The 24062-nt window shown below is 44.8% G+C and overlaps 1 protein-coding gene across 1 annotated transcript in view; it reads right to left on the bottom strand.

Moving 5' to 3' along the window:
* The window catches only part of LOC126454888 (transcription factor collier), a 628901-nt gene that overhangs the window by 512138 nt on the left and 92701 nt on the right, over window positions 1-24062 (bottom strand). Inside the window, exon 2 of the mRNA XM_050091135.1 lies at window positions 195-348. Coding sequence (XP_049947092.1) covers window positions 195-348 — 154 coding nt within the window. The remainder of the gene's footprint in view (window positions 1-194; window positions 349-24062) is intronic.

Here is a 24062-nt window from a genome sequence, read left to right on the forward strand (position 1 = left end):
GCATCCACAGCTCCGCTCTGTATCTCCAAATGACAAAATGAGAATATGAAAACTCAAATAACGGCAATGAAATACAAATAAAAAGTGACAATCGATAAATGAACCAAGGCAACCGGAGTACCAACATGCGAAACAGAAAGGCTGCGACCCTAAGCACCAAACAAATACAAAGAGACGGCGCCTGGATGTCTCACCTGGTCCTTCTCGATGAACCCGATGAAGGCGGTGCGCTCGATCTCGACGGGCTGGCCCGCGCGATCGTACAGCGCGATCACGAAGTGGAAGAAGTTGGACTTGCGCAGGTTGCTGGGCGGCTGCTTCTCGAAGTGCGCGCGGCCGATGCCCACGCTGCAACACACAATGCCACACCGAGACCTCAGTACTCGCCTCGCTGCAACTGGGCACGAATTTCAGAAACAAAGCGCTAGCGAGTAAAACAAGTCTGCTGCGCTGTCGCTCCTAAAGACGCGGCAAGCGGGGCTGTTACGCATCAGAGATGGTGTTATGGATTATTGACAGTATGTAGCACCGGTAATATCAGGTAATAACAAATTACTACACGTCCCATACGGTAAACAAACAAATGAGTGTTCCATAAAAAATTAATTAAGCCCATCACGTGCTCACACGCTGTCGAAACAGTGTGGTGGCGACCTGCTATATAGATGAAACACGAATTTAAATGACTTTATCATTGTACACGATCGTACATATTAGTATCAGCATGCGTAGAGTTGTTAATACCTATTCGGTTACAAAAGCTGGTGTGCGTAAATGAGGTGGAAACATAAAAAAAAATCTCTTTCACATGACGGTACCGTAAAGAAGCGCTGCACAGAATTAGACATCGAACTGAAGAAGATAAAAGCAAACGATGGAGACCTATAGCAACATATTCTTGCGTGCTGCAGCTTGCGTTCATGGCCATAAGCAAGAAGAGAGCGTCCTGCCATAAACTAATACTGCAAATATCCACAGAAATGCAGAAAAAGCTTTTCAAATGCCATTTGTGAAATAGAAATTCTGACACCTCACGGAAACTAAGCGAACGTCACTGGATGTATAGAAAGAAGAGAGAATCGATACGTTGTGAAGTAAAAGTATACGTAGATATATAGAGGATTGTACTCCAAGACGTTTTAAAGATGGATACCGAAACGTCCACACAAGCAAATCCGTCGAGAGATCAAGGTGTACTCTCGGGAGATACTGCTGGAAAGACTTTCACAATCTACTTTTGACTGATAATGAACATGATAAACAGGAGATGATAAAAAAAATCTCTTCTTTTCGTCTTCATTAAATATGGAATCTTTCCGAAGTACCTAACGGAGTGCCGAAAAGAAGCACAACACGTCAACAACTGGTGCCCTTCCTGCGTGTTTCAGCTGAGTGGTGACGCTGGTTTGCCCACACTCCTCTCAGCTTTTAGTTATTAACAACGCAGCACTGAAGGGCATTTCTCGTAGATTCATTAAGAAGAGATATAAGAGAAAAATGGTTCCAATCCGGTTCGTGAACTCTGCTTCAATGTTTCGTAGCGGTTCAGTTTTATTAAGGTTTCAAAAATTGAATTAAAAAAGGGAAAATGTTAGGCTCAGTCAACATATTTATGCTACACTGGTTTTCCTGTTGCGGGATCTAACAATTAGTTCCAAGTAGAAGGCAGCATACATAGGTTTAATTTCTTAAACTTGACTTAATCTCTCTTCGTATGTCATATTTCCGAAATGTTCATGCAGTTTACTTGAGACTCGACCATCAAGCTGATGCTGTTGAATTCTAGAGTATATTCCGTTCTTCGTCTAATGGAGCATTCAGTACACGAGATGTCAGCATATCGACAAGAATACAACACTACAAACGTATCTGTTATAGGGTAGGGAAAAAGCTTCTCAGCTGTCTAAAATGTCAGTATGTGACAGTCGTTTGACAAAAAGAAATAGCTGGTGAAGATATCAGCAGAAAAACAAATACTTCAAGGGCAGCCACTGTTGGAATATAAGACAATTCCAAACAACTATACAGAACACACTAGCTAAAAGTCTCCATCGATCGTAGAGAATGAACAAAATACGCTGCGCGACGTACTAATCGACATAACTAAAAAGTTACGAAAATTTCTTTTTATTCATTATTAAGAGAACGTTTCAGGAAAGTAATTTAGAGTACTGAATGCTTTATCATGACCTAATACTACATTAAAACAGTGAACGAAGTAAGACAAGGAAGGAAGGAAGACGCAAAGAGCTGTACGCAGCGTGGGTAGCGAGTGGAAAGAACGGGAATGGTTTGGCTATATGCGTCTCAAGGTAACGATCGACGATGAGAGGTCAACAATATTGATGATTCCTCTGCAGAATGATAATACACGTTTTAGCATCTTCTTACGTAAATATGCCAAGAGCGCCGCTTCTTTAGCATATTGGGGTCATCTAAATATGCTATCGTTTTGTAATAAAATATGACCTTTAGTATTTCTAACGTTCATAAATAACAAACCGAGAGTTGGCATGTGACTTTTTAAAGTGTCAGAAAGCTCAATAGTTAAGTTATTGGCCGCCTTCTTCAAAGAACCATCTCGGTGAAACTTCCTGGCAGATTAAAACTGTGTGCCCGACCGAGACTCGAACTCGGGACCTTTGCCTTTCGCGGGCAAGTGCTCTACCATCTGAGCTACCGAAGCACGACTCACGCCCGGTACTCACAGCTTTACTTCTGCCAGTACCTCGTCTCCTACCTTCCAAACTTTACAGAAGCTCTCCTGCGAACCTTGCAGAACTAGCACTCCTGAAAGAAAGGATATTGCGGAGACATGGCTTAGCCACAGCCTGGGGGACGTTTCCAGAATGAGATTTTCACTCTGCAGCGGAGTGTGCGCTGATATGAAACTTCCTGGCAGATTAAAACTGTGTGCCCGACCGAGACTCGAACCCGGGACCTTTGCCTTTCGCGGGCAAGTGCTCTACCATCTGAGCTACCGAAGCACGACTCACGCCCGGTACTCACAGCTTTACTTCTGCCAGTACCTCGTCTCCTACCTTCCAAACTTTACAGAAGCTCTCCTGCGAACCTTGCAGAACTAGCACTCCTGAAAGAAAGGATATTGCGGAGACATGGCTTAGCCACAGCCTGGGGGACGTTTCCAGAATGAGATTTTCACTCTGCAGCGGAGTGTGCGCTGATATGAAACTTCCTGGCAGATTAAAACTGTGTGCCCGACCGAGACTCGAACTCGGGACCTTTGCCTTTCGCGGGCAAGTGCTCTACCATCTGAGCTACCGAAGCACGACTCACGCCCGGTACTCACAGCTTTACTTCTGCCAGTACCGCGTCTCCTACCTTCCAAACTTTACAGAAGCTCTCCTGCGAACCTTGCAGAACTAGCACTCCTGAAAGAAAGGATATTGCGGAGACATGGCTTAGCCACAGCCTGGGGGACGTTTCCAGAATGAGATTTTCACTCTGCAGCGGAGTGTGCGCTGATATGAAACTTCCTGGCAGATTAAAACTGTGTGCCCGACCGAGACTCGAACTCGGGACCTTTGCCTTTCGCGGGCAAGTGCTCTACCATCTGCCAGGAAGTTTCATATCAGCGCACACTCCGCTGCAGAGTGAAAATCTCATTCTGGAAACCATCTCGGTGTTTGCCACTAGTGATTTATGGGAACGATGTAAAATCAAGATGGGTGGCCGAGAACTGAACTCTGTTCTTCCTAATACGAGTCCAGTGTGTAACGCTTAGGAACCTCTTGAGTTTAACAGCCCCGCACGAAGATTATTAAGTAAAGTTTCCTTGCTGACTACCTCGTATTTGGATGTTTCGCTTTAGTTAACACCACAAAAATAATAGAATAGTCTCAGACTAAATGTGATAAGGTCGTATAATTGTGTTTCTAGCTAAAATATTTGGCGTTTCAGCCGAGCACTATTTCTCTCTTATGTGCTTGTCGGGGTCTATCAGCAAACGGTTGTTTTTGTTTTAATCAAAATGGTTCAAATGGCTCTGTTTTAATCACATTATTTTTTCTACTTGTATCTGTTGTATGCAAAGCGCTGTCGTTACCTACATTTTTCGGACGTCCATCGGTCTATACTTTAATGAGAAAACCTAAAAATGCCGATACAGTGTGAAGCAAACCAAGCGCTGTATCATGTGTGAGATACAGAGGCGAGCGAGTGCGCCGGGACTTAGCCCAGTTCACTGCTAGTAGCGCCACGTCACCTAAACGCGTCTGCATGTAGCACACATGTATTGCACCATAATGCAGTATGAAATTAAAAATCAAAATTTATGTTTAAAACTTTGTTAAATTGTAGTTTAGTGTAATAATGTTCCAAATACCAAGTCTTGCTGTTCTAAACTTAATAGTTTACGGAAAAATGCCGTTTTAAGAGAAAAATCAGAGGCGCTAAATAATGACGCTAGGATGCAAAAATTTGGTCAGGAGGTGCAGTTAGAAGTTATAAATAAGTGATGCTGGTTTCCAAAATCATAAAACAAAAATTAACGCCAGAATCCACGTTTTACGGAAAAATCAGAGGCGCTAAATAATGGACTTAGAAACTTGAAAATTTGTTTTATGCTTCAGTACACCCCAAAAATAATAACAGAGAGTCCACGTTAATCTACCTCTTACAGTTTTTGAGTAATTAAATAAAAACTAATTTTGTAACTAAAATGTACCTAAGTGTTGTAGATTAAATACTTGAAATTTTAATGATAGAGGATTTTGGTTAAACCAGATGATCAAATATATCAAATAATAGAGCTACACCAAGTTTAAGACTTGTAGCATAAATAGCAACTGATACAAGTCTTAGCAAAGGTATGGTTCAGAGGTAACAATCTACCGTTAGTTCCACTAAATAAATTCTATTAAGCAAAGTTTTGATTCTAGAGAACTGAAACTTTCTACGTGCTTTCAAACTGCTTATCTGCATACCAAAATTAAGAAGTTTCTGAAGTAATTGGTAACTATATTATTAAAGATTATGTGCCAGATATAGCGGTTGTTTGTAGACTGCCGCCGTATGCAAATAGACAGAGACAACAGATGTTTTCTTGGCGGTCCGCACCGGCACCTTATAAACCTGAAGCAGTAGGAAGGTTCACTTCGCTGTCAGGCACTGTGAGGTCCACGCCAGTTAAACGTCTGGTCGCGCTCTGCCTCGGATGACGTCAGAGCCGAGCTGTGAAAAGCGCGTATTTGGCAGTGAAAACGGATAGTGAACTCGCGAGGACTGTACACCGTCCTGGATTATTTAGAATTCGGTGAAATAACTGTTAGTGTGCCGTCCGTGTGAAATTCAATTCCGCGTGGCAAGTGGTGAATTTATTTCCACTATTACGGCGAGCATTAATTTTTGAACATTTATTGCGAACTTTCAATTGAGTGATGTTAGTCAGGGTGAAAAACAATCTGGTAGGAAGTTACCGTAGAGGTTGCCTCTGAACTGCTAAAGGTGCTGTTAGATTAGAGAGACTTGTTTTCAACTGAACATAACGCAATTTTAAGTGTTGTTTGTGAGAAACTTTAATTAAATTAAATCTTGATAGGAACTTTAAACTTCTACTAAAGTCATAGTCCTGATCCCGCAAAGAAATGGGGAATAGACTCTTTTCTTTTAGTGGGCTGGACCGAAATGTGGCCGTGCAGACTGGAAACTAAGGTCAGTATGTTTCCCTTCGCTTTCTGGCTGACCACCAAATTAGTTGCCAGGCTCACGTGATTAAAGACAGCATCAAAACTTTGAAAACCAGTGAAGTAACTTACTCGCCGCCCCACAAGTGTACCCTTTAAAAGCTAGATTTTCAGGTAAAGGAAGGGTTTATTTTTTCTGTTACTAAATTACTGGCATAGGCCGTACGTAGAAGACACCTGAAGTGGCCTAATTTACAAATCACATAAAGCATATGCAGCTGTGCCGTCTTTTCTTGTGTGTCCCCAAAATCAGATTAGATGCGACGAGAATAGTAAAAAAGAAACGAGAGCAGCTCCTGGGAGAAAACCTGATATATATATTGAAGACAATGTTTCTACTAAGTATGAAAAAAGGGCTACACATAAGTGAATCTACATACACATGCCTACCTTGCTTTGGAGATCAGTCACTGCATTTCGTGTCTGTGGAATAAGACTACAACATTGAGAGTGCTATGGCACAGAAGAATTGCGTTCCGTGAGGCAAGAACCGTTAGGGTCGGGACGGTCGCTTTTACAGATGCAGAAACGGGGTTCCTTGTGGTCAGCAGCGCATGTCAAGCTTTTGTGTGGCGGGGCGTGCCCTCCCTGACAGGCGACCGCTAGGACGGTCCAAGGCCGACATCGGGGGGAGGGGGTAGCGCATGCCATTGCACGGCGCGTGCTCGCAGGCGTCCCGTCCTGTGACAGCTGGCCATTCAAAACATTCTCTCTTTTCTTTTGACGCGTTAAAGGAGGAACGATGGAATTCAGGACTTTATTTAGCTGTCCAGTTCGTGTGATGATGCTCATCTCTCATCCCAAGAGTCGTTGAATGCGAGCTAAGTCATTTGCTCACACAAGCTATAAAAATGGTATTTACGTAGAATCTATCCTGAAAGTGTCACCCTTCGCTTCAATGATACATGTAGTTTTTCTAACACAGATATCAGCCAGCCGGCCGAAGTGGCCGTGCGGTTAAAGGCGCTGCAGTCTGGAACCGCAAGACCGCTACGTCGCAGGTTCGGATCCTGCCTCGGGCATGGATGTTTGTGATGTCCTTAGGTTAGTTAGGTTTAACTAGTTCTAAGTTCTAGGGGACTAATGACCTCAGCAGTTGAGTCCCATAGTGCTCAGAGCCATTTTTTTTTTATATCTGCTGACCATCTAACAATTTAGTTCTCTACTAATAAGCAAATCGTTACAGTCCTGTTCACACCAATCGCTAGACACACACACACACACACACACACACACACACATACACACTCAAATCTCTTAACGACATTCGTAGAAATAATGGCGATAGGTATAATGTGTTCTAAATAAAAGCCTGGTTTTAGTAACTTCATTTTACCAACGCGTTTCATTCCATTAGCAACAAAAAATTATTCCATGATAATAAACTCTAGCACTGATAGCTACCATCAGAAAAATACTGATATCCTGCACGAATTACACTGATGGGGAAAAATCTCGGCACCAAGAAATAATTGACGTAGAGTAATTAAATTTCTGTAATAACGTTTTCCTAGGTGACATATTATAGTGATTAACACTGGAAGATCACAGACTAATCTAAGTACGAGATAAGTCATTGAAGAGGTGAAATGCTGGTACATTAATAACCGGCGTAACAGCCAGAGTTTTGAACGCAGCCGATCAAACGTTTCATGCATTGTGTTGTACAGGTTGTAAGTAGGCTGTTTATGTTTTCTTATTGGCAACGTTACGTAGCGCTCAATATGAAAATCACTGGCTGTGCTGTGTGCAGTCTGTCGCTAGTTTGCATTGTTGTCTGCCATTGTAGTGTTGGGCAGCGGCAGCTGGATGTGAACAGCGCGTAGCGTTGCGCAGTTGGAGGTGAGCCGCCAGCAGTGGTGGATGTGGGGAGAGAGATGGCGGAGGTTTGCAATTTGTCATGAACTGATATATATATTATGACTTGTGATGATATTAAGGTAAATACATTGTTTGTTCTCTATTAATATCTTTCATTTGCTAACTATCCCTATCAGTAGTTAGTGCCTTCAGTAGTTTGAATCTTTTATTTAGCTGGCAGTAGTGGCGCTCGCTGTATTGCAGTAGCTTGAGCAGCGAAGATTTTTGTGAGGTAAGTGATTTGTGAAAGGTATAGTTTAATGTTTGTCAGGGCCATTCTTTAGTAGGAAATTTTGAAAGTCAGATTGCGTTGCGCTAAAAATATTGTGTGTCAGGTTAAGCACAGTCCTGTATAATTGTTGAAAGGGGACGTTTCATAAGGTGCCGGATGTCAGTTTGCGGGATGGAGTTCCATGTCTGTTGCTCTCGGTGTGTCACTACAAGGACAGTTAATGTTGTTTACAGATTAAACTCGAGCTGTTCGATTATGTCCCATACGTGCTCGATTGGGGCCAGATTTGGTGATCTAGCAGGTCAAGGCAACATGTCGATACCCCGTGGAATGCTGTTCATGAATGGCAGCATAACAGGTCGAATCCCTAGACTGACGTTCAGTTTTGCAGTCAGGATGCCTGGGAAAAGGAGGAGAGTGCTCCTGCTGTCACACCGCAACCGCATGGACTATCTCTGCATGCCTCACGGCCGGTCCACATTCCCATCGGGCGCAACCTATCAACTGTCCCTGTCCACGTCGTCCATATTCGCTCTCTGAGATTCCCACAGGAGATCGGACATATTTGGGCATCCGCACTGAAGAAGATGGATCCCTTTCCAGGCTAGGCCATTCAAATTACATGAATGCGTGGTGTCTGTTTTTTCGAAAGGCCGGCTGGTGTGGCCAAGCGATTCTAGGCGCTTCGGTCTGGAACCGTGCGACCGCTAGGGTCGCAGGTTCGAATCCTGCCTCGTGCATGGATGTGTGTGATGTCCTTAGGTTAGTTAGGTTTAAGTACTTCTATGTTCTAGGGGACTGATGTTAAGTCCCATAGTGCTCAGAGCCATTTGAACCATTTTTTTTTTCGAAGGAATAGACACCACGCACTCATTTAATAAATCAGAATAGCATTAACGTAAGATGTTTATTATCAACATAGTTCTGTGTAGGTAACTGTCTCTTTGATTTACTACTTATCGAACAAACAACGTATCAGTCTGTGTTCTTGTCTAAAATGTTAGTAAATACCTTTTGGTTCCGTGGCTTTGTTAAAGTCAAGTGATATTAAAATTTGGCTGTTTCTGTGCGTAATTTCTATGACTGACGTTTTCTTTCTTGACAGAATTGCAGGTAACAATGAACGTTAAATAGACACTGAGTCTAACTGATCTACCACCAGCCGACAAAATCAGGAAATGGACAGATGATCGGGCTTCAACGTCCCTTCGATGACGATGTCGCGCTGGGCTGGGAGAGAGTGAAAGGGAAATCGGCCGTGTCCTTTTCAAAAGAATCGTGTTGGTATACGCGTTAAATGAGTCAAGGTAACCATAATGAAACTAAATCCACATGGCAGGACGGGAATTTGAATATCGGTACTCCCCCTGCGTTAACTGCTGCGCCGCTTCTCTCGGTCGTGACAGATTGTGTGTCTACACCAGCAACGGCTGTGAATAAACCTACGCCTACTGACATATCCACGCCAAGTAGAGAGTTTCTGTTTCTGTTAGTTTTCCCGACACAGGCTGGAGACAAAGACTGCTGCCTTTCCGAAATAGCCTGAAAAATGCCCAAGGGAGACGCCGCTCCGCTCTTGTGAGGCGTGCAGTGTCGAGCACGGGCCTAGCAGAGCATTGACGAACAGCCAACCCACAGCAGACCTTTCTGGAGCCCCGCGTGTTTTCAGCTCTAATCTTCAGATGGGTCCAGTAAATCAGCTTAAATCCGGAAATAACACGCTTTCACTAGAGCAAACAGTGACCCACCTTTTGACGAGCTTTCCGTCGTCTGCAATGATATTCAGAATCATTTGCTAGCATGCTCAGTTACACATTTTCTCGTCCGTGGTTTGGAACGTGACCCTATTTGGGTGAAATGTATTTTTTTCCTTTTTGTTGTGGAGTTTCTTATACTTATTCCGTAAAATTTAAATAATGTCCCCAGTTCCAAACGTGAGTCGTCAGTACTGCAGTAAAAAAAGCATAGTTCCTTTGTTCGCACTGATTTCGTTGGCAGCCTTTAAGGTCAGTGAGTAAACGTTGCTCTCAGTGTGAATTGTCTTGTGCGAGTTGTAAGTAAATGTAAAATGTTCATAAGAAAATTTATCATCTTTAAACGAAGAAAAAGCAAATGTAGGAAGTAATTATTGTGACGATCCTAAATTATACTAATTGAACAGAATTGTTTATCAAAATGTATAGAATGACATTTCAAATAACAGACTAACAAGAGCATATATGCAATGCTAACGAATTTCAGAAATGCGTGTGTGGAAAGAAAGAGTTAAATGACAAAAAATGATTGAATGTGTTTACAAGAAAACTGACCATTTCTGTGTAAAATTCCGAATGAAACTCTTACTATGGCTATTTTAATCAAGGAAGGATATTAAGACCGTAATTTCTTCCAGGCATTAGTGTACTCCACTCGCCGTGCTATAGCGGAAATTCTAGCGTCAGAGGTGTTCTCTTCCCAGACTGAAGTTCGGTTCAAATGGTTCAAATGGCTCTGAGCACTATGGGACTCAACTGCTGAGGTCATAAGTCCCCTTGAACTTAGAACTACTTAAACCTAACTAACCTAAGGACAACACACACATCCATGCCCGAGGCAGGATTCGAACCTGCGACCGTAGCGGTCTTCGAGATATTGCTGCAGGAGACAGAGGAATAAGTGTCGTGCAGCAGAGACGGATTAACAAACAAGTAAAGCATCTGTGCCCCTTGGTTAATATGACCCATTAAAGCACTGTTTGACGAGACAATCTAGAAACCATAACAGGACCGCTTCATCCTTCCGAAAAAATGTATTGTTGACTGTGCCATTCTACCGAGTGCTACAGAAGAGTCAAGGCAGACATGTACCGACACGCACCTGCGGAAAAGACTACGTTCCATTAGTAGCCGCAATGAGTTCCTGATGACGCAGCAGTATCGTCTAGTTACAAAACTTTACGCTGTCTGAGTAATTCGGTTATATAATTTGACTATCTGACAAATCCGGCATTGTTCGTGTATACGTTTTTCCAGTTTTTTGTTAGAAACGGAAAACTGAAGTGTGTTTGTAGTGTGGTATCGAAAAAATTCCATTTCCTATATATTTGTAAAAGCCCCTTTTAAATTATGAAGCAGTAGTACAAAGAAAAAATGGTTTAAATGGCTCTGAGCGTTATGGGCCTTAACACCTGAGGTCATCAGTCCCCTAAAACTTAGAACTGCTTACACCTAATTAACCTAAGGATCACACACATCCATGCCCGAGGCAGGATTCGAACCTGCGACCGTAGCAGTCGCGCGGTTCCAGACTGAAGCGCCTAGAACCGCTCGGCCACAGCGGCCGGCAGTAGTACAAAGAAATATGCATAATGTGCAAATGTGCAAGTACAGTATCCAAATTGAAAACACTATCCTGGACAGTATCTGTACGCTGGGCGTAGCTGCTTCGAGTATCTCCAACACGATTTTCCATAAGTGTCCATGGGAACTCCTCTTTATATATCTTTTGACTGCTAAGGTTTCCGCTTACAGCCGTTTGCGCTTCGCAGTAGAGAGCTCCCAAAAGCACTGCCAGGTGTCAGGGATTTCCTTGACTCGGATATAAGAGTGCCTTAGTAGTAAAGAATAAACGTTTTAAAACTTCATGCATAATGCGGCATTTTTTCACGTACCTCAGTGTTTATGATATCGTATCTCTTGATCTATGTGTCATACAATGATACAGTTTTTTAGATGCATTTAGCGGCATACATGGACACTGCCTACGAAATTTATTGGAAATACAGTTAGTGGCAGAGAAATAAATACGCATGACGCGGTAGTTTTTCACACATCGCAATGTGTATCACCTTATATTTCCTGAGTTATGAGGAAGGTGGTTTTTCCCTCAAATCGACTGTTGTCTGAGAGCAAGGTATATGTGTACTAAGTTTGGTTGAAATCGGTTCAGTGGTTTAGGAAATGTGGCGCGCGCACACACACACACACACACACACACACACACACACACACACACACACACACACACACTTTTATACTGTGCATGGATTCCTTTGAAAGTGTGTTTCAGTCTGCTAAGACATCAGATCCTTCAACAGTAGTAAAGAGCGCGTAACTGAATTGTGATAAATTTGTTTTTGCTGAGGACATTAGCATGTGTCCTTATGAGACGATTCCAGGGTCTTCGAAATTTTTGAAGGTTAGTTCGCAGACCTGAATGTGAGTAATACGATAGGGGACTTGACCAATTAGTCGTTAGTAAAATATGCCAGGTGACTTACAAGACTCTGATATTTCGGAACTTCTAGTCTAATCTCACGATCAAAACAAGTTACGTTACCAAATACAGCGGACAGCAATTTATATAGTGACAGCCCACGACCTATTGCGATACGCCTGTTGCCAGCAAATCGATGAAAGCAGAATGCTATTCTGCATGTGAGGTAACTTGAAGTCATCACATTGAGTTAATATTTATGCAACGTACATTCCAAGGATTAACAAATGCTACACCACTGAATTATACATTTCAGGAATATTCAAATGTGGCTAAAAGGAAAGAAAATCTTCGGTTAAGAAATAATTACTGTTTAATACATCCACCCGTGTGAAATTAAGAATGTTACCTACATCACTAATTTTTCGGTCTCCTATTTGTTAAAATCTATGAGAAAACTATTTTCGATATGGTAAGTGCCATGTTCAACGGCATATTCACTGACGCCAATGGTGGAGAATTCGAACGCATTTATCATCTAATTAAAATTTTAAGGATTTTTTTTAATTTGTTGACATTTACATAGAATATCGTAGAAATCTGCATCAAACCAGCCCTCGGACTCGAGAAAACTACAACGTCAATTGAAAATTAGCATTTGTGTTCAGTGAGGGTAATTAGAAGCACAGGAGGGAAAGTGTTTTCACTGTCCGCAGCTCATGGTGTAGTAGCTATCGTTGATGCCTCTGAATCACAGGGTTCGATTCCCGGCCGGGGAGGAGATTTTCTGTGCCCGCGGACTGGGTGTTCGTGCTGTCCTCATCATTTCATCATCATTCGTGACAGTGGCTAGATTGGACTGCGAAAAAAATTGGGACTGATGACCGCACAGTTGAGCGCCCTACAAACCAAACATCGTCTCAAAGTGTTTTTACTGTTGCTCCTGACTAGGATAAGAATTGACAGAGGCAGACTACGTATACTAACGCCCACCTTTTTGTCCCTCGGGTTTCTTACGCACTCGGTCAGCAGTTGTTATTATCCCGTCAAAATATTATCGAAGTATGTGGCTGACAGTAGTGAGCCTGCTCGCCCGCCCCCTGACCTCTTGTGAGGGCCGCCAGTCGCCACCACGCAGGCTGTACAGCTGTGCCTCGCTCTAGCCTCGGTTGACCGCTCGTGCCTCCTGCTGGTGCAAAAACAGCGACGCAGGGCAGGCGACCAAGTTTATGTACTTGCTTCCAAGAAAGCACCGAATCTCTGGTAGCTGCTAAGTGCGCCTGTTCATTACGCAGCAGGAGCTCGACAACATATTTCGTATCTCATTGGAGCTTACAAGAAGAGCTGAGGCACTAAATGTAAACGTAGAAGAACAGACGCGAGTAGAATGTGTAACGCAGTATAAGGCGGAAGTCGAGTGAAACAGTAGGGTGAAGATCATGAGAGGGAAGTTCGATTATGATAAATTTCGTTCCTCCTACATCTACGTCTACATATATATCCCGTAATCCACCGTGCAGTGCATGGCGGAGGGTTCCTTGTGGCGCTACTAGTCATTTCCTTTCCTGTTCAATTCGCAAATAGAACGAGAGATATAAACTGTCTAAAAGCCTCCGTACAAGCCCTAATTTCTCGCATCTTTACGCGTAATGTATGCTGGCGGTACAAGAATGATTTTGCAGTCGGTCTCAAATGTTGGTTCTCTACATTTCGGAATAGTGCTCTGCGAAACGAGCGTCTTCTTCTCTCCAGGGATTCCCATTTGAATTCACGGAGCATCTCCGTAATACTAGCTTCCTGACCGAACCTAGCACCACGCACATGGATTGCTTCGATACCTTCCTGTAACCCGACCGGGTGGGGATCCCAAACACTCTAACAGTACTCAAGAATGGGTCACAGTAGCGTTCTATACGCCGCCTACACTTGCCGAAAATTCTGCCAATGAAACGAAATCGAGTGTTCGTCTTCCCTACTACCGACCTGACGTGATCATTCCACTCCACAACCACGTACTTGAAATTCAGTTCCTAGTGGTAAAATGTTCTAGCATTTGAGACACAGATTACGAATCTGTATTTTGCCTCGAAAAGTAATCCAAAAATATCTAATTATGGTCATAAAAGAAAGGAGACAAAGAAATACACTCCTGGAAATTGAAATAAGAACACCGTGAATTCATTGTCCCAGGAAGGGGAAACTTTATTGACACATTCCTGGGGTCAGATATATCACATGATCACACTGACAGAACCACAGGCACATAGACACAGGCAACAAAGCATGCACAATGTCGGCACTAGTACAGTGTATATCCACCTTTCGCAGCAATGCAGGCTGCTATTCTCCCATGGAGACGATCGTAGAGATGCTGGATGTAGTCCTGTGGAACGGCTTGCCATGCCATTTCCACCTGGCGCCTCGGTTGGACCAGCGTTCGTGCTGGACGTGCAGACCGCGTGAGACGACGCTTCATCCAGTCCCAAACATGCTCAATGGGGGACAGATCCGGAGATCTTGCTGGCCAGGGTAGTTGACGTACACCTTCTAGAGCACGTTGGGTGGCACGGGAAACATGCGGACGTGCATTGTCCTGTTGGAACAGCAAGTTCCCTTGCCGGTCTAGGAATGGTAGAACGATGGGTTCGATGATGGTTTGGATGTACCGTGCACTATTCAGTGTCCCCTCGACGATCACCAGTGGTGTACGGCCAGTGTAGGAGATCGCTCCCCACACCATGATGCCGGGTGTTGGCCCTGTGTGCCTCGGTCGTATGCAGTCCTGATTGTGGCGCTCACCTGCACGGCGCCAAACACGCATACGACCATCATTGGCACCAACGCAGAAGCGACTCTCATCGCTGAAGACGACACGTCTCCATTCGTCCCTCCATTCACGCCTGTCGCGACACCACTGGAGGCGGGCTGCACGATGTTGGGGCGTGAGCAGAAGACGGCCTAACGGTGTGCGGGACCGTAGCCCAGCTTCATGGAGACGGTTGCGAATGGTCCTCGCCGATACCCCAGGAGCAACAGTGTCCCTAATTTGCTGGGAAGTGGCGGTGCGGTCCCCTACGGCACTGCGTAGGATCCTACGGTCTTGGCGTGCATCCGTGCGTCGCTGCGGTCCGGTCCCAGGTCGACGGGCACGTGCACCTTCCGCCGACCACTGGCGACAACATCGATGTACTGTGGAGACCTCACGCCCCACGTGTTGAGCAATTCGGCGGTACGTCCACCCGGCCTCCCGCATGCCCACTATACGCCCTCGCTCAAAGTCCGTCAACTGCACATACGGTTCATGTCCACGCTGTCGCGGCATGCTACCAGTGTTAAAGACTGCGATGGAGCTCCGTATGCCACGGCAAACTGGCTGACACTGACGGCGGCAGTGCACAAATGCTGCGCAGCTAGCGCCATTCGACGGCCAACACCGCGGTTCCTGGTGTGTCCGCTGTGCCGTGCGTGTGATCATTGCTTGTACATCCCTCTCGCAGTGTCCGGAGCAAGTATGGTGGGTCTGACACACCGGTGTCAATGTGTTCTTTTTTCCATTTCCAGGAGTGTATATATCTTCTTTTGCTACTGCCTTTATCCCGCATTGTGCGCAGGGTCGGCAGGATTAAGGACGGACGTGGCATGGTTAATTTTAAGGGGTGGCCGGATGCCCTTCCTGCCGCCACCCCATACCCCTCAGGACGCAATTAGTGTACCCCAACTGTCTGCGTCCAGTGTAAATCGTGAAATAGTGTGAATGTGTTTCAAATGTCTGCTAGTCGTGTAACTGAGGCTGGACGTGGGGACCAGCCCGGTATTCACCCATTAGGATGTGGAAACCCGCCTAAAACCCACATCCAGGCTGGCCGGCACACCGGCCGTCGTCGTTAACCCGCCGGGCGGATTCGATCCGGGCCGGCGCGCCTACCTGAGTCCAGGAAGCAGCGCGTTAGCGCTCTCGGCTATCCTAGCGGGTATATATTATATATATATGTGTGTGTGTGTGTGTGTGTATGTGTGTGTGTGTGGGTGTGTGTGTGTGAGAGAGAGGTTTCATTCCTGGAGCTCCGGATGACACACTTAGCGCTCGGTACGACAAGAAAGTCAGAAGAAGGGCCACAGCAATGATCATCGTTGAACGTGTGAGACGTTAAACGTCGTTCAATTAATTTTTTTACTTTTTATTGTACACGAAGAATGGGTAAGCAGCTAATACTGTTGGTAAGTCTTAGCAAATAAAAGGCTCAACTGTAGAAAGCCGCTTCATGAAAGATCTTTTCCATTAAATAGCTGACTGTGAAAACGGACGGTAGCGACATAGCTTTAATTGAAGAGTATTAACAAGAAAGGTCGAAAGTTAGTTTACACAATTGTCTCTAGTAGAACTGTCTATGTAATCCGTTCAGAATAAAGCGGTCCAGTGAAATAGTGAAATGTTAAGATACTGAACTCACGTTATGGATGAGTGGCGTTCAAATCTTCGCCGTCCATCCTGTTTTTCTACGGGGTTTCCCTAAATTACACTGAGGTAATGGAAGTCATAGTACAGTGATATGTACGCATACAGACGACAGTACTATCGCATACACGGGGTATAAAAGGGCAGTGCATTGGCGGAGCTGTCATTTGCACTCAGATGATTCGTCTGGAAAGGTTTATGGCGTGGCTATGTCCGTACGGTGGCTCAACTGGTTCAACTGGCTCTGAGCAATATGGGACTTAACATCTGAGGTCATCAGTCCCCTAGAACTTAGAACTACTTAAACCTAACTAACCTAAGGACATTACACACATCCATGCCCGAGGCAGGATTCGAACCTGCGACCGTAGCGGTCGCGCGCTTCCAGACTGAAGCGCCTAGAACCGCTCGGCCACCAGCGGCCGGCCCCGTACGGTGGAAATTACCAGACACTGAACGCGGAATGGTAGTCGGAGGTGGACGCACGGGACAGTCCATTTGACAAATCGTTAGGGAATTCAATATTACGAGATCGACAGTAGCAAGTGTGTGCCGAGAATGCCAAATTTCAGGTATTAGCTCTCACCACGGACAACGTAGTAGCCGACGGCCTTCACTTAACTACCGAGAGCGGAGGCGTTTGCGTAGAGTTGTCAGAGATAACGGACCAGCATCACTGCGTGAAATAACCGCAGAAATCAATGTGGGACGTACGATGAACCTATCCTTTAGGACAGTGCGCAGTGCGGTGAAGTAAAAATTGTAAATTTGTGGCAAGATGTTATGAGACCAAACTGCTTAGGTCATCGGTCCCTAAGCTTACACACTACTTAATCTAACTTAAACTAACTTACGCTATGGACAACACATACACCTATGCAGGGACGACTCGAACCTCCGACGGGAGGAGCCGCGCGGACCGTGACAAGACGCCTCATACCGCTCGGTGACAGTGCGGTGAAATTTGCCATTAATGGGCTTTGACAGCACGCGAGTGCCTTAGCTAACAGCACGACATCGCCTGGAAAGCCTGTCCTGGCCTCGTGACGAAGTCGGTTGGACCCTAGACGACTGGAAAACCGTGGCCTGGTTATTTGAATCCCGATTTAATTGGTACGTGCTGATGGTAAGTTCGAGTGTGGCGCAGACGCCACGAAGCCATGGACTCTAGTTGTCAACAAGACACTGTGCAAGCTGATGGTGGTTTCATAATGGTGTGGGCTTTGTTTGCATGGAATGGACTGGGTCGTACGGTCCAACTGAACCGATCATTGGAAATGGTTATGTTCGGCTACCTGGAGACCACTTGCAGCCATCATGGACTGCATTTTCTCAAACACTGATGTCATGTCACTGGGCCACAACTGTTTGAAGAACATTCTGGACAGTTCCAGCGAATGATTTGGCCACCCAGATCACTCGACATGAATCCCATCGAGCATTTATAGGACATAGGTGAGAGGCCAGTTCGCGCACATTATCCTGCACCGGCAACACTTTCGGAAATATGGACGGCTATAGAAGCAGCGTGGCTCATTACTTCTGCAGAGACTTCCAACTGCTTGTTGAGTCCATGGCACGTTGAGTTGCTGCACTACGCCGTGCAAAAGGAGAGTATTAAGAGTTATCCCATGACTTTTGTCACCACTTCTGACGAATGCTGGAATGGTTGTTAACAGCCACGGCGTTTCCTGTCGCCATCCTTCTCCAACTGAAGTGCTGCTCCGTCACTAATGACCATTATTGTTTAGAACGTCTAGTTTCTGCCTTCCTTCCTCATCAAGATCTTAGGTGGAATGACGTTAGTGCTTTGCGACAGTGAATCCACGTATCAGCCCCACGTTGATGCGATGTTGAATCGTAGCCGACAGCGGAGAGACTTGAGGTTGGCAGTGGCGCCAGTTGCGCGCGGGCGCCTCATTACGCCAGTGGCCAGCGGCGCACGCGGCTGGCGCCAGTCGCGGCCGCATCACGGCGATAGCACGCGGGCAAAAAGCGCGGCGCGCCCGCCATCTGCGGCCTACGACAAGCCCGCACTCGGGCCAGCCGTCAAATTAATCAGATACCCGAGCCGCTCTTTCCAATTTAGCCGCAGTTTAGATTAACTCCAGTATTACTTTGACATGCGCCAAACAAATTTACGGACCAGACGTTCGGGCTGTTGCAGGGTATTCTAAGAGCAGCTGCTGATATACGTGTGCATGCACCAATACCTCGTCCCTATCACTGTCCTGCGTTCTTGCACACCCTGTATGGGTAAGACTGGGTGACGAGAATGCCACACACACAGAGCAGATGACTGTTACTTCTTTAAATATACATTTTCTCAGGTTCTATAAAATCCTATCAGAATTGCAGCCTTCGAATAGCTACGAAGCAATCAAAGTAAATTGTCATCAACAGAAGATAGAAACTTACGCATTCTACATCTACATCTACATTTATACTCCGCAAGCCACCCAACGGTGTGTGGCGGAGGGCACTTCACGTGCCACTGTCATTACCTCCCTTTCCTGTTCCAGTCGCGTATGGTTTGCGGGAAGAACGACTGTCTGAAAGCCTCCGTGCGCACTCTGATCTCTCTAATTTTACATTCGTAATCTCCTCGGGAGGTATAAGTAGGGGGAAGCAATATATTCGATACCTCATCCAAAAACGCACCCTCTCGAAACCTGGCGAGCAAGCTACACCGCGATGCAGAGCGCCTCTCTTGCAGAGTCTGCCACTTGAGTTTATTAAACATCTCCGTAACGCTATCACGGTTACCAAATAACCCTGTGATGAAACGCGCCGCTCTTCTTTGGATCTTCTCTATCTCCTCCGTCAAACTGATCTGGTACGGATCCCACACTGATGAGCAATACTCAAGTATAGGTCGAACGAGAGTTTTGTAAGCCACCTCCTTTGTTGATGGACTACATTTTCTAAGCATTCTCCCAATGAATCTCAACCTGGTACCCGCCTTACCAACAATTAATTTTATATGATCATTCCACTTCAAATCGTTCCGCACGCATACTCCCAGATATTTTACAGAAGTAACTGCTACCAGTGTTTGTTCCGCTATCATATAATCATACAATAAAGGATCCTTCTTTCTATGTATTCGCAATACGTTACATTTGTCTATGTTAAGGGACAGTTGCCACTCCCTGCACCAAGTGCCTATCCGCTGCAGATCTTCCTGCATTTCGCTACAATTTTCAAATGCTGCAACTTCTCTGTATACTACATCATCATCCGCGAAAAGCCGCATGGAACTTCCGACACTATCTACTAGGTCATTTATATATATTGTGAAAAGCAAAGGTCCCATAACACTCCCATGTGGCACGCCAGAGGTTACTTTAACGTCTGTAGACGTCTCTCCATTGATAACAACATGCTGTGTTCTGTTTGCTAAAAACTCTTCAATCCAGCCACACAGCTGGTCTGATATTCCGTAGGCTCTTACTTTGTTTATCAGGCGACAGTGCGGAACTGTATCGAACGCCTTCCGGAAGTCAAGAAAAATAGCATCTACCTGGGAGCCTGTATCTAATATTTTCTGGGTCTCATGAACAAATAAAGCGAGTTGGGTCTCACACGATCGCTGTTTCCGGAATCCATGTTGATTCCTACATAGTAGATTCTGGGTTTCCAAAAACGACATGATACTCGAGCAAAAAACATGTTCTAAAATTCTACAACAGATCGACGTCAGAGATATAGGTCTATAGTTTTGCGCATCTGCTCGACGACCCTTCTTGAAGACTGGGACTATCTGTGCTCTTTTCCAATCATTTGGAACCCTCCGTTCCTCTAGAGACTTGCTGTACACGGCTGTGTAGAATCGAATTGGTATCCCGTCAGGTCCATTGGACTTTCCTCTATTGAGTGATTCCAGTTGCTTTTCTATTCCTTGGACACTTATTTCGATGTCAGCCATTTTTTCGTTTGTGCGAGGATTTAGAGAAGGAACTGCAGTGCGGTCTTCCTCTGTGAAACAGCTTTGGAAAAAGGTGTTTAGTATTTCAGCTTTACGCGTGTCATCCTCTGTTTCATTATTTAGTAGACATGATTCCTTCCTATTGATATTACACATCGGTGTTAAGAGGCCCTAAATTTCATCACCGAATCCGAACTATGGTGAAACGTAGCATGCGTATTCATTGCTTATTTCTTCGGAAACTGGTAATGATCCCTAAGCTAGTGAGTCGTAACTGGAGCAGGAACCCACAAACGGTTGATTCAGCATTACGTCGGCCCTTATCGCAACAGTATACTGTAGCTGTCGTCTGCCATATCGGAAACCTAGATAATAATAAGCAATTGCATTTTATTTTGTGCTAGGAATCAGTTCTCACTGATCTCTTATCTCTTAAGTCGATTGGTGCCTACACAGGTCATAATGAATTACGAAGCGAAGAAATCAGCCACCGGTACTCTTTTGTGTGAAGAAGTAGGGCCATTCCTTGTAATAAATGTCGAACATTGTCGAATTTTGAAAGTGGAATAGAGGACCGGAAGTTCAGCAGAAAGATTAAATCACCAGACGTCCTTTTTTCTTTTGTTATTCAATGTCAGAGAGAAATATCTCGAATGAAATTTTGGAAATTTGTGGTAATTTCCTATGGGACCAAACTGCTGAGGTCATCGGTCCCTAGGCTTACACACTACGTAATCTAATTTAAACTGACTTACGCTAAGGACAACACACACACACCCATGCCCGAGGGAGCACTCGAGCCTCCCACGAGGGGGGAAGGGAGAGGCGCGCGAACTGTGACAAGGCGCCCGAGACCGCGCGGCTACCCCACGCGGCATCTCGAATGATAGGGAAAACTATAGTGCAGCGTGAGATGCACAACGTGTGATCTGGTGCCGACAGGAATGCTAAACTATTTGGTATCACTCTTGAGGCTTCATCTTATCCTCGTTTATGTGTCGCTTTGGCTCTGAGCACTATGCGACTTAACTTCTGAGGTCATCAGTCGCCTAGAACTTAGAACTAATTAAACCTAACCAACCTAAGGACATCACACACATCCATGCCCGAGGCAGGATTCGAAACTGCGACCGTAGCGGTCGCTCGGTTCCAGACTGTAGCGCCTAGAACCGCACGGCCACTCCGGTCGGCTATATGTCGCTTTATCGTCAGTGAAGATCTTCAGAGAACAAGTAGGTCTCCACATAGAAGCGTGTGCAATGAAAGAAAAGGTTTTAAGACAGTCAGACCGGGTGCTATCCCTTGCGAAAGACGCAGTTACAGACTAATCATAAAATAGCAGTTTATCCTCAATAGTAAAGGAAAACTGCCCGCTTAAAGTGACCGTATTTATTTACTAGCTAATCCATCGGCCTAGCTGTCTGAGCATGTTTAATGTACATGAGGCTGAGAAGAAAAAGACGGTCCATAATGTGGGGAATTTCTATGTCTAATCCTAGTAAAAAAAAATGTCACAAAAAGAGGGACGTCAATAACTCGGCGCCGCTGTATGCACCCCAACCGGAAGCCGAGGCCACCAATAGCGGGCAGCCGATGGCACGACGAGACTGAGGTAGCCGTCAAAGACAGCATGACCTAGACGGCAGCATATTGAGTTTATTTAAAATACTGTAAAAAAAATGGTTCAAATGGCTCTGAGCACTATGGGACTTAACATCTTAGGTCATCAGTCCCCTAGAACTTAGAACTACTTAAACCGAACTAACCTAAGGACATCACACAACACCCAGCCATCACGAGGCAGAGAAAATCCCTGACCCCGCCGGGAATCGAACCCGGGGACCCGGGCGTGGGAAGCGAAAACGCTACCGCACGACCACGAGATGCGGGCTACTGTAAAATAAAACTGTTTTCTGCTCTAGTTAGTCCAGTAAAGACACACCCGCCAACCCCCAACAGATTTCTGATGGACATAAGTGTAACCTGTGGGTCAATTGAAGTTAAGGAATAGCAACGTCAAAGTGCTGTACGAATACGAGAAAATATAGTGATGTGTACTTAATACAATTCTGACTGTAATTCGTATTTTGAATTCCAAGAAGTGTTTGGATGAATTAATGGAACGAGTTCCTACTTGTCTCATTCCATAAATGGTCTCGGATATTTTTAATAGGAAGTTGACAGCTGTTTCTTATGTGGAAGACGGTTATTCGGTGGTTTGAATGGCTTTTGGTAGTAATGGATATAAGCGCTATCGTCTTTCGACCCTGAGTATATACTCAGATTTTTAATTATTTGGGATTAATTTACTGTTATTAGGCGGCAGTTATTAGGATTATTATCTGGCATTCCACTAGGCCGATAACTTGCACCCGGTAAGTCTAGGTGCCGGTTTTTTAATTAGTCGATCAAAATATCTGCCACCTACGTATAGTAAGTGAACCAAACATAGGCCAGCCACAAGCAATAAGCGAGTTTCAACGAAGGAACCAGTCGAGGTGTATACCGTACATTACGAGTGTTAGTCATCAAGTTTTAATTACCTCTCAAATAAAATAAATTGACTTAATTTTTTGTTTTGCTACATACACGTACTTCCAGTCTTGGTATAAATTTAAATCCCGAAACCCACTGTCGTAGAATGCCGTTAGGATAAAACTTATCAGTCCATTTATGAAGTGTAAATAGTCTACACCATTCTGTTTAAGCTCTTCTAGCGATGGGCTACGGTAGTTTGACTCGGCGATTTCAGTGTGTATCAAAGGTGCAAATATCTACCGGCAACAAAACAGAAAATCAATTACAACTTATTGACTACCCCTCGTCGTTTCGAAAAGTACGTTGTTTAGAAAAACTGTCCACCAGAATATGCACATGCGTATTTCGCCTCTGCTCTATAACTAAAAAAAACACAGCACATCAACATCCTTTCAGGCTGCTCAGAAATACTCTTTCATTTCATCTGTGTAATCTATTGCGAAGAATGTATGCTTCTGCTTCATGATGACATTCGCAAGTTACGTGTCTTCTTAGGCCTTAGTTAATAAGTCGAGGCAGGCAGTTTTCTCGTGTCTGCTGCAGAGCAATCCTCAGAACCCCCGATGTTGTTTATACAAGTATTTTTTCTTTACAAGTTTGAGGCTTTAAGCCCGAAGCTTGTAAATTTGAAACCAAAATAATCTAAAACGATAACTTTTACTATCATCTTGGCATTGTTTCAAATTTTCGACGATCTGAGATGCTTCCAGAAACTACAAATGAATAAAGAGATACGATTTCTTTCGTACCGAAATGTGTATCAATGTATAATGGGCACGGCGCCGACAGAGATGAATTGTGAAATGACATACAGCACAGCGCCATAGACATTCTCCTGTGGTTGGAACTGAAGCAAAGGCCCAACACACGAACGACGGATCGCAGCAATCCGTCGCATGGGCTAGCGATTGCTTCGTAGAGCTGTGTGTGAGCAAATCGCAGCGTTTGGTCTCTCGTCGTCGGTCACCTGGAGGTCCCAGGCAGTTTGATGGATCGCATGTGATTCGTGCATACAACATGGCTTCCTGGCTGATTAGCAGCAATGTGAGGCGACTCGTTTCTGCAGTTATTAAGCGTGATCGTGCAATTTTCTTGCGTTTCGCTTTTCCCACGTCGTGTAAGAACTGTACCTTTGAATTCATAGTTATT

The sequence above is a fragment of the Schistocerca serialis genome, chromosome 1 (genome assembly GCF_023864345.2).
Source record: "Schistocerca serialis cubense isolate TAMUIC-IGC-003099 chromosome 1, iqSchSeri2.2, whole genome shotgun sequence".
Lineage (NCBI taxonomy): Eukaryota > Metazoa > Arthropoda > Insecta > Orthoptera > Acrididae > Schistocerca > Schistocerca serialis.